Source organism: Macaca mulatta, chromosome 16 (genome assembly GCF_049350105.2).
Source record: "Macaca mulatta isolate MMU2019108-1 chromosome 16, T2T-MMU8v2.0, whole genome shotgun sequence".
Classification (NCBI taxonomy): domain Eukaryota; kingdom Metazoa; phylum Chordata; class Mammalia; order Primates; family Cercopithecidae; genus Macaca; species Macaca mulatta.
This window is the reverse complement of record NC_133421.1, coordinates 65,818,273-65,828,171: the sequence shown is the minus strand read 5'-3', so window position 1 is coordinate 65,828,171 and position 9,899 is coordinate 65,818,273. Positions and strand designations below refer to the sequence as shown.

The window sequence follows — 9,899 nt, the reverse complement described above, 5'->3', positions numbered from 1 at the left end:
CTGCCCTCCAGCTCTGCCCAGTGATCCAAGCATGCAGATTCCATAATAGCCGGAGTCTGTGATGATGTGTTCATTGACTGAGGGACTGGCTATGAGGCACGCTGACCTGCTGTGCCCGGTGGGCAGACAGACCATTCTCAGCAGTGCCATGTGAGTGTTCACACTTATGAACCTTTGCTGGTCACAGCCATAAACCATCATCAAAGACTGTCAACCTAACCTAACCTAACCTAACCTAACCTAACCTAACCAACCAACACTTCAGCAGGACCCAGTGGATTGCAAAACACTTTCACTTCTTGTTCGATCCTCCTTATATCTGTGTGAAGCAGGTGGGACAGAATGACGATCTCTGCTGTTCCGATGAAAACACTGAGGTTCCCAGGGAGGAAGTGGTCCCCTGTAGCACAGGGCAAATTAGTAGCAGAGCCAGGATTTGAACTAGGTCTCCTGCCCCTAAATTCTGGGTACCCAGACTTGACCCCAGTTGTGTGGGGAAGCAGTGGGGCAAGGAAGTAGGATTTGGTGTCAGAGAGACCTGGTTTCAGACCCACGCTCTGCCAGTCACTTCCTGTTCACCCTGAGCAAGCTATTAAACCATTCAGAGCCCCAGTTTCCACATTGGTAAAAATGAAGATAAAATCAGCCACCTCTTAGGATTGTTACGAGGTGTAATGAAGTAACAATGAGCCTGGTACATCACAGATGCTCCCTGAATTTTAGTTCCTTTGCTCCCTTTTACCATCCCAGCAGCCCAGGCAGGGGTGAGCAGCTATGAGGGCTGGCGGCAGTGGATGGGGGTAACAAGGGACAGACGAGGCTCCCCAGGGGAAGGGAGATGGAGAGAGCAGGAACCAAATGTCATTCGTGCAGCCACTCCCAATTTATGGGATCTGGTGCAGAGACTCTTTGAAGAGGCAATAAAACTCATATTCTGCTAGGAAATGACAAGAGTGGAGAGTCCTGACTTAGCAAACCAAATTCAACAATTTGATTTTTTTTTTTTACAAGGCATGGCGTTCTGGATGGGTAGCAAAAATGACACTCTAATGACATTAGCTTTCTGGGGTAGGAATAGGCTTTCCCAAGAGCAAGAGATGTGTACCATGCCAACACCCCATGGAGAGTGTATATAAATGTTCCACAGAGGCCTTGAGAGTCCAGAACCTGAGCTCCTTGCTAAGCTGCAACCTTCCTCTGCTAGCACCATGGCCACCCAGACCTGCACCCCAACCTTCTCCACTGGGTCTGTCAAGGGCCTCTGTGGCACAGCAGGCGGCATCTCTCGGGTGTCCTCCATCCGCTCTGTGGGCTCCTGCAGGGTCCCCAGTCTCGCCGGTGCCGCGGGGTACATCTCTTCTGCTAGGTCGGGCCTCTCTGGCCTTGGGAGTTGCTTGCCTGGCTCCTACCTGTCTTCTGGGTGCCACTCCTCTGGCTTTGTGGGGAGCGGGGGCTGGTTCTGCGAGGGCTCCTTCAATGGCAGCGAGAAGGAGACCATGCAGTTCCTGAATGACCGCCTGGCCAACTACCTGGAGAAGGTGCGTCAGCTGGAGCGGGAGAACGCGGAGCTGGAGAGCCGCATCCGGGAGTGGTACGAGTCTCAGATCCCATACATCTGCCCAGACTACCAGTCCTACTTCAAGACCATCGAAGATTTCCAGCAGAAGGTGAGGGAGACCTGGCCCCTCTCCAGCTGAGCAGCCCAACTCTTAGGAGGTGTCTGTCTCATTCCAGGGCCTTTCCAGATGGGACAGTAGCTTTTAGGGAATTCTCCTGGTAGGGCAAATTTTCTCTCTAGGGCTTTGGTTTACTGGGAGACTCAGGCTTCTCTGTTGGTCTCTTGCTTGTACCTTGTTGCCAGCCATTCCTCACCCCTGTTCCCTTGCTGTAGGAAGGGAAGGAAGATGTACCAAGCCCCTACTGGATACAGCACTGTGCCCGATACTTTCCTATTCCCTGACTTATTTATTCTTCATCTTGGAGAGATTGGTATTACTGGACCCATCTAACAGATGTGGAAGTTGAATTTTGAGGGGTTCAGCAACTTGCTCAAGATCACACAGCCTGAGTGTTAGATGCAGAATCTGAACTCAGGTCTGCCTCACCCTAGTGAATCTCACTGTGCCACTCTGAAGGCTATAGGTGCCAGGACTGATGGCCACTGACATCCTTGGGATGCCCCTGTGGGGCGGATGCTCCCCTAACACCTGGGGTGTGACTCAGGGCTGGAAATGCTGAAGGTGCTGGTGGTACATAGTTCGTGGCCTCTGTGAGCTGAGCTATCCCCCTACCTGCCCCCACAGTGCTGGGCCTCCTATAGCTCATGGGAAACCTCTCATTCCTCAGATCCTGCTGACTAAGTCTGAGAATGCCAGGCTGGTCCTGCAGATTGATAATGCCAAGCTGGCCGCTGACGACTTCCGGACCAAGTGAGTGGGCCAGATCAGGGAAGGTTTGCCATGCCACTTCCTTGCCTCTATCCCCTGCCTTTGGGAGCTAGTGAAGCGAGAATAAGGTTGGATGGGAAAATATGGCATGAGCCCTGGACCTCAGGGAAAAGGACCATCATGCTCCTGAACCGTCAGTCACTGCAGCTGGCCAGTAGGGCAGGGGGCCCTGCTGGTGTGTGGTTTCCTTTGCTACAGACTTGGCAGGGTTCTGTGTGTGCAGGTACGAGACAGAGCTGTCCCTGCGGCAGCTGGTGGAGGCCGACATCAACGGCCTGCGTAGGATCCTGGATGAGCTGACGCTGTGCAAGGCTGACCTGGAGGCTCAGGTGGAGTCCCTGAAGGAGGAGCTGATGTGCCTCAAGAAGAACCACGAGGAGGTGAGGCTGGTGCCACGTGACCTCCCATTGTTTCCCATCCAGCTTAGGGAGCCACTGCTGGGCCTTGGGCTTACTGTGTGGCAGGAACTATACAAAACCCTTGCATTTCATTCTCATTTCATTTCATCCTTACAATAATCCCAAGAATTATAAACTGTTACAAGCTCCAGTTTACAGATGAGAGAACTTAGGCACAAAGAGGTTAAGTTGCTTGCCTAAGGTCATAGAGGGTCTACACTTTTGCCCATAATACTAAATTTCTATTTGGGCTCTAGTGCCTGATAACAGCAATTTAATTTGCCTAGGGTTTGTATCATCTCACAAATATCCCACAGAAGGAGGGAAGCAAATACAGACAGGGAGACCACGGATCAGAGAGATTTAAGTATCTTGTCTAATGCTATGCGGCTGGTGACTGAGGGAAGAGGGTTTGAATTTGGGTCAGTGAAACCTGCAATCCAGCATCCTTTTTGCAACCTCATGCTGTCTTACCTCCTCCCTGCAGGAAGTCAGTGTGCTCCGTTGTCAACTTGGGGATCGACTAAATGTGGAGGTGGACGCTGCTCCCCCAGTGGATCTCAACAAGATCCTGGAGGATATGAGATGCCAGTACGAGGCACTGGTGGAGAATAACCGCAGAGATGTGGAGGCCTGGTTCAACACCCAGGTGGGGCCGGGGTGCCCTGGGACCACAGGCTCCTGGGCTGGGGTTACCTTTGGAAGTAGCTTGGTTTGACCATGCCCTGGGCCCTCGCATGTGTTTCAGACCGAGGAGCTGAACCAGCAGGTGGTGTCCAGCTCGGAGCAGCTGCAGTGCTGCCAGACGGAGATCATCGAGCTGAGACGCACGGTCAACACCCTGGAGATTGAGCTGCAGGCCCAGCACAGCATGGTGAGTGGCCCCTGCCTGCGTGGCTGGCCACGGCCTGCCGCAGGTCCCCGACGCATCAGCCTCAGCTTGCAGGCTCTCCTGGGGTGTGATCACAGGCAACAGGCAGATGCCCAGGACTGTGGGTTTCTCGGGTACGGGATTCCTCCCCATGGGCAGCTCTTCCTCTTTCCCATTGCAGAGGAATTCCTTGGAATCCACCCTGGCGGAAACTGAGGCCCGCTACAGCTCCCAGCTGGCCCAGATGCAGTGCCTGATCAGCAACGTGGAGGCCCAGCTGTCTGAGATCCGCTGCGACCTGGAGCGGCAGAACCAGGAGTACCAGGTGCTACTGGACGTCAAGGCCCGGCTGGAGGGCGAGATCGCTACCTACCGCCGCCTGCTGGAGGGAGAGGACTGCAAGTGAGTGGGCTGGGGGAGGGCTTGACTGAACCTCAGTGCCATGTGGAGGGCGTCAAACCCGGAAGTGGTTGTCACCCAGATGAAGGGGACTAAACCAAAGCCCCTTGAGATTCTCCATCTAGTCCCAGGCATTGGTCATGCGCAGGGGGAGAATCCAATCCAACACACGCCGCACGTTTTCCACCGTCTTTTCTGATTGGCAGTTTCTGCTCTTAATTCCTGCAGCTTGGTCTTCTCACCCTTGGGAAATTCAGGGCACTGAGATGGTCTGAGGCCACCTGTCTCGCTTGATCCTCTAGATCTGTTTAACACGAATCTCGGCCCAGTACTCGGATGCCAAATGCACCGTACATGATTTTGTTTCCTCAGGCTTCCTTCCCCACCTTGTGCCATGGCATGCAAGCCTGCTATTAGAGTTCCTTCTGTCCCCCTGGTGCCCTGTGCCCCTGCTGTGCCCTGCACCTCGGCTCCCCAGGTTGGCACTCAGATCCGCACCATCACCGAGGAGATCAGAGATGGGAAAGTCATCTCCTCCAGGGAGCACGTGCAGTCCCGCCCGCTGTGACAGCCCACTTGGTCCACCAGGGCAGGGCCCCGACCACAGGAAGGAGGACACCCCTGTGGCTTCTGGCTGCTTAATGACCCTGCCCTTCCCTAGAGGGGTCCCCCTACGCTTAGCAGGTTTTTCTACTAAAAATACTCCCCGTATTGTGTTTCTGGACTTAACTGTGCTTTTACGCCATGCAAAACCAGGTTTCCTGGAAATTTACCCAATAAAGTGTGTTCTCCTGGCATAGCAAACTCAATCCTGGCTGACTCTGTTGATGCTCATGTGCTCGTATGGTTCATGGGGGTGTTTGATCAGGGGCTGCAGTATAGTTGTGGGGTTTGCATTTAGGTCTATCTTCTCGGGCTCTGAGTGGAAGGCGGTGGCAGGGTGATTTCAAGTATTTAATAACAAAGAAGCCTAAGGACCTGGCCAATGAGAACAGACACTGACCCAGTCTGGATGGGTGCTGGCCATAGCTCTCAGCTTGGCCCTACCAGTGAATAGACATCTACTCACGGTGCCTACCCCAGAAGACGCAAAGGCTCCTGAGCCAGTCCTCCTTCGTAGCCCGACCTGGATTCGGTGGCTATCTCTCTTTTACTTTCAGCTTCCTCTCTCTTGTCCAGCTCCTGTCATCCTGCTCCCTGATACTGGGGATGGTTCAGGAGAGGAGGTCCCAGGAACAAGCAGAGAGGGCCAAACTCTAGGCAGTCAGCCTGAGCCAGCCACGCCGGGGCAGGCAGTCAGGGAGAGCAGGGAGGTGAAGGTGGAGGGCAGGTGAATCCGTGTACCAACAAGGCACACAGGGCTGAACTGAAGGGTGTCGGGGATAGTGGGGTGGGGGTGGGGGCTCAGACATGGAGTGGGGGGAGAGGACAGCCGGACTTCACTGTGGAGCAGAGGTCAAAGCCCTGGATTCCACTGGCAGACCCGAGTCAGGCAGGTCTGTGGTGGGGCCTGACTTTGCCAGACCTGGACATCCCTCTGATCAGAGAAGCATGGCCTGGGAGAGGTCTGAGGGCCTTACAGTTGGTTCCTTTGCTCCCTGCTCCAGTCTTCCCTTGAGAAAACAGGCCCAGAGAGGGCAGTGACTTGTCCCAGGCCACAGAGCAGTGAGTGGCAGAGACCTGCCTATCACCCGGCTATCCTGACCCTGACTCTGGAGCTCTTCTCAGCAGTTTCTCTCTCTCTGTCTCTCTCTCTGTCTCTCTCTCTCTGTCTCTCTCTCTCTCTTCCCCCCTCCCCCTCTATTGCACTCACTTTCCTCTGGGCTCTCCTCTGGGTCATGGTCAAGACCTCCACGACCTGACTCTGCCTCAGGTCATCTGCTATTTGCTGCTAAACGGGACTCTTCAGTCACTTGCTGAGCAAGCCAGAGGTGCAGCAAACACGTATCAGACCCTGGGAGAAGACATGCACAGGTAGCATCAGAGCATCCTGCACTGAGCTCGACTCTGCCGCTCTGTGGTACATGCCCGGTTATGTCATGAGACCTATCTGGTCTCAGCAGGTTCATCTGTGAAATGGGGCTGCCGGGAAGCTCCAATGAGACAGTGTGTGTGTAGCTTCCAAAAAGTGGTAGCTGTCAGTGTTGCTCTTACTACAAATGCAGAGTCCCTGGCCTCAGAGTGTCAAACAGGAACCCCCACTGCGAGGGCCAAGCTCTTTGCTTTGTATCTGTCAGGATGCTACAGTGGGGGCTCTGCTGCCAGCAGTGTCCTTGGAGTTGGACGGTGAACCCAAAGCCTCAGCCTCAGAGGATGCACCTGGCTTTGGGCAGGGGAGGCAGTCAGCATGGTTCTCTCATCTGCCCTGCCCCTTGCCCCTCACTGCTCCACTCATGCTCTGGGGCCTAAGGTCTGCACCCCTGCCTCTGGCCTGAGGCTGGAGTCTGTGCGGAAACAGACAGGGGTCCTCTGTGCAGAAACAGGCAGGAGTCCAGGAATGGACCGAGTCTCCGGGAAACCACTGAGCTGCCTTGTCACTGTGGATGGACCACACAGGGCGTGACCTGACAAGTAATCACATCATCAGCATCTTGCATTGTACAGTGCTTTCCCTTTTTATGATCACTCTGCAGTTTACAGGGCACACTCATAGCCTCATCTGATGCACACGGTCAGCCCTGTGTGGCTGTGAGCTCTTTATTTATGCATCCTTGCCTGGCTTTTAATTACATTGTCCAGAGCACCTGTATCAGTTAGAAAACACCTCCTATCTCAACCTCACACACACCCTTAACTGAGTTGCAATTGAAATCACTGACCGATGTGCAAACCAGAATTCAACAGTGTTGTGGCGGTAGATGGCGACTGGTCTAAAGTCACACAGCATGTGGCTGACTTAGGAGCCTTCTCAGGTCTTTGGGCTACTATTTCATTGATATCAAGAGAGAAATAGTAGAAAACATTCAATAAAATTTCCCCAGAGTGAATATGATGTTTTATTTCAAGGTGGTCTGGTTTTTCTGATCTTTTTTGTACTTTCCAGATACGCTGACTGTCTTTCTCATTTACACATATACATCAATTAATCAATGAAGAGATAACAATGGAACATGGCATACACCGCCAATCCAATCTTAAGGCTCAGGCCTATCTAGGAAGCAGCAGGGGTGGCAGAAGCGGCTGGAACAAAGACTGGATAACAGGCACAGTTCCCAAGGAGCTCACGCCCAGCTGTGGAGACACCTTGCCCCCACATTCCCAGCAACTGCACTGGGATAGCAGGAGCAAGTGTGGGCAGGGTTTCAGGTTTTGGGGAAGATGAGAAATCATTGAGGGCTGGGATGATCAGGAAAGGTTTTAGGGCAGATTTGGATTTGATGGGCAGAAAAAGGAGGAAGGAGGGCAAAAAGTATTTTAGGGCTATATTTAGTGTATCCATGGAATGATCTGGGACAACCTGGACCACATCTGAGCAGAGTGCAAAGATCCTGTCAGGAAAGTCACTAGGAACGTGCTAAACAATGTTAGTTCTTGCTGATAAGGGGTTCTAGATAATTATTTCACTTAAGAAAAGAATGCTAAAAAGGAACAGAAATAGACCAGACCAATTTACAAAGTACCTTAAAACAGCTTGAAAAATATTACATATATGTTTTATAAAGTTATCTAAAAATCTTATCAAGAATTTTTTAGCCACACCTTTAGCACTAAATTGGCTTATGGGATCCGTCTCCCTTGGGCGGAATGGCTCTTGGCCCAGAAAACACTTTGTTCTTGGCCAAAGGGGCTGATTAGTCTGGACAGGTGCTGCTCACCTACACAGAGATGCCTGATCCCCTTCCATCTCTGAGTCTCAGTTTCCTCATTTCTAAAAGTAGGAATAGTAGAGCGGGTGTGGTGGCTCACGCCTGTAATCCCAGCACTTTGGGAGGCTGAGGCAGGCGGTTCACAAGGTCAGGAGACTGAGACCACCCTGGCTAACACGGTGAAACCCCGTCTCTACTAAAAATACAAAAAAAAAAAAAAAATTATCTGGGCGTGGTGGCGGGTGCCTATAGTCCCAGCTACTCGGGAGGCTGAGGCAGGAGAATGGCGTCAACCTGGGAGGTGGCGCTTGCAGTGAGCCGAGATCGTGCCACTGCACTCCAGCCTGGGCAACAGAGTGAGACTCTGTCTCAAGAAAAAAAAAAGTAGGAATGGTAAGACTGACTGTGTTTTCCTTTCCCTGCTCCCTACTCTCTTTTGTTTCCTTCCATTCTTTCTTTCCTTTCTTAACACAATTCACCATGGGAAAATCAATTCATTAATTAATTCATTCATAGACATCTAGAAGCCCAGCACTGTGCTTAACGCTACAGAGATTTCAAAAAAAGTACAAGGTCAATCCTTGCCCCCATGCTTATAGTCTCCCTGGGAAAATAGGGCTGAAACACAAGACAATCAGATGTCAGTTAATTGGAGGCCAGGAAATCCACAACAGTCATGGCCTTGGGCACTCAGAGCTGGGAGGGCACAGCAGGGCTGGAGCAGGGCCCAGGCTCCAGAAGGAAGGCCTGACCAGGACTGGGCCCTTAGAGGCAGTGGGGTGGGCCTGTGGTTTGGAGCTGGAAGCCCTGGGCTTTAGCCTCACTGGGAAGCCTGTGTGGACCTTGGTTAAGCCATTTTCCACTTTGACCATTGGCTGCTTCTGCAGGAGTCAGCACCTTTCTATCCACGACTGTGTTGCACAGCGTGTGTGGGGTCTTAAAGAAGATAGCATGCCTTGAACAGTTGTACAGATGCTTGTTCAGCTGTGATCTGGGACAGGCTCCTGCAACAGTCCAAGCCTCCTCTATTTAATGGGCTATTGGTGATGCCAATCTCACGAGGTTGTGTGAGAACTGAATAAGAGAATGCATAGAGACAGATTAGCGTAGGGGCTGGTGGGTACTAAATTCTCAGTGAATGATAGTTGCTACCATCAGCCAGGTTATTGATAGGGCTGTGTGAAAAGAGCTCCAATTCAGGCAGCCAGAAGGAAGAGCTTCTCCATTTCTCAACCAGGACTGGGGAAGACACACCCTTCTAGATATCATCATGGGCAGGTGTCCAATTAACTGACCTCTAGGCATTGTGGCTGGAAGTTAGGCTCTATAACCTGGGCAGACTTCCTGGCAAGGGAAAGAGTAGGGAAGTGTCCATCAGGGCTCTGCAGTATCTAAGGTGACGAGCTACCCCATTTTGCCCAGGACTGAGGGTTCCCTGGCATATGGAACTTTTGGAACTAAAGCCAGAAAATGCCTGAGGAAACCAAGAAAATTGGTGACCCTAGTCATATTTTCTGGGCCAATTCAAGAGCCTTCTGTGTCTCCCTGGCCGCAAGACCCCTGCCTTCCTGCAACAACCAAGTTTACTCTTCCATCTCCTGGGAGCACCCGGAGACCTCCTCTACTCCCTCGGGCCCATAAAAGAAGTCAAAGCCGGAGAAAGTCAAGACGGTGGCTGAACTCCCACGCCTGCTTAATGCGGAGGCTGAGGTCTGGGCTCAGATGACAGGTCCCTTTGAAGAACTGATGGGGACTTGGTCTTGCCAGTGATGTGGGGTGGTGGAGGTGAGTCTTGACATAGCAACGGGGCTCCCATTTTATGAGGCTGGTAAATTTTCACAGGAAACTAAATAACAGGTTAATGAGGGGTTTTAAAAGAAAGTGGTGTTAACTTTAATGGGGAGAAAACACTTTGTAAAGGCCAACCAACGCCCACTGGGGCAGAGATATAAATCTGGGGTAAGGAGCTGCTTCTCTG

General features: G+C 52.1%; 1 protein-coding gene across 1 annotated transcript; it reads left to right on the top strand.

Moving 5' to 3' along the window:
* KRT36 (keratin 36) lies at positions 1–4,918 on the top strand. The gene is made up of 7 exons (XM_001106116.4): positions 1–1,667; positions 2,347–2,429; positions 2,671–2,827; positions 3,333–3,494; positions 3,594–3,719; positions 3,898–4,118; positions 4,488–4,918. Exons 1-7 carry the CDS (start codon positions 1,137–1,139, stop codon positions 4,681–4,683), a joined length of 1,476 nt encoding a protein of 491 aa, XP_001106116.4. The 5' UTR covers positions 1–1,136; the 3' UTR covers positions 4,684–4,918.
* Positions 4,919–9,899: the final 4,981 nt, after the last annotated feature.

Bases quoted from the DNA above. Each gene is read 5' to 3' on its own strand.
- KRT36 (XM_001106116.4), top strand. From the start codon at position 1,137: ATGTTCCACAGAGGCCTTGAGAGTCCAGAACCTGAGCTCCTTGCTAAG. The intron at 2,430-2,670 runs GTGAGTGGGCCA...CTGTGTGTGCAG, and splicing joins GCTGACGACTTCCGGACCAA to GTACGAGACAGAGCTGTCCC. The intron at 2,828-3,332 runs GTGAGGCTGGTG...TCCTCCCTGCAG, and splicing joins TCAAGAAGAACCACGAGGAG to GAAGTCAGTGTGCTCCGTTG.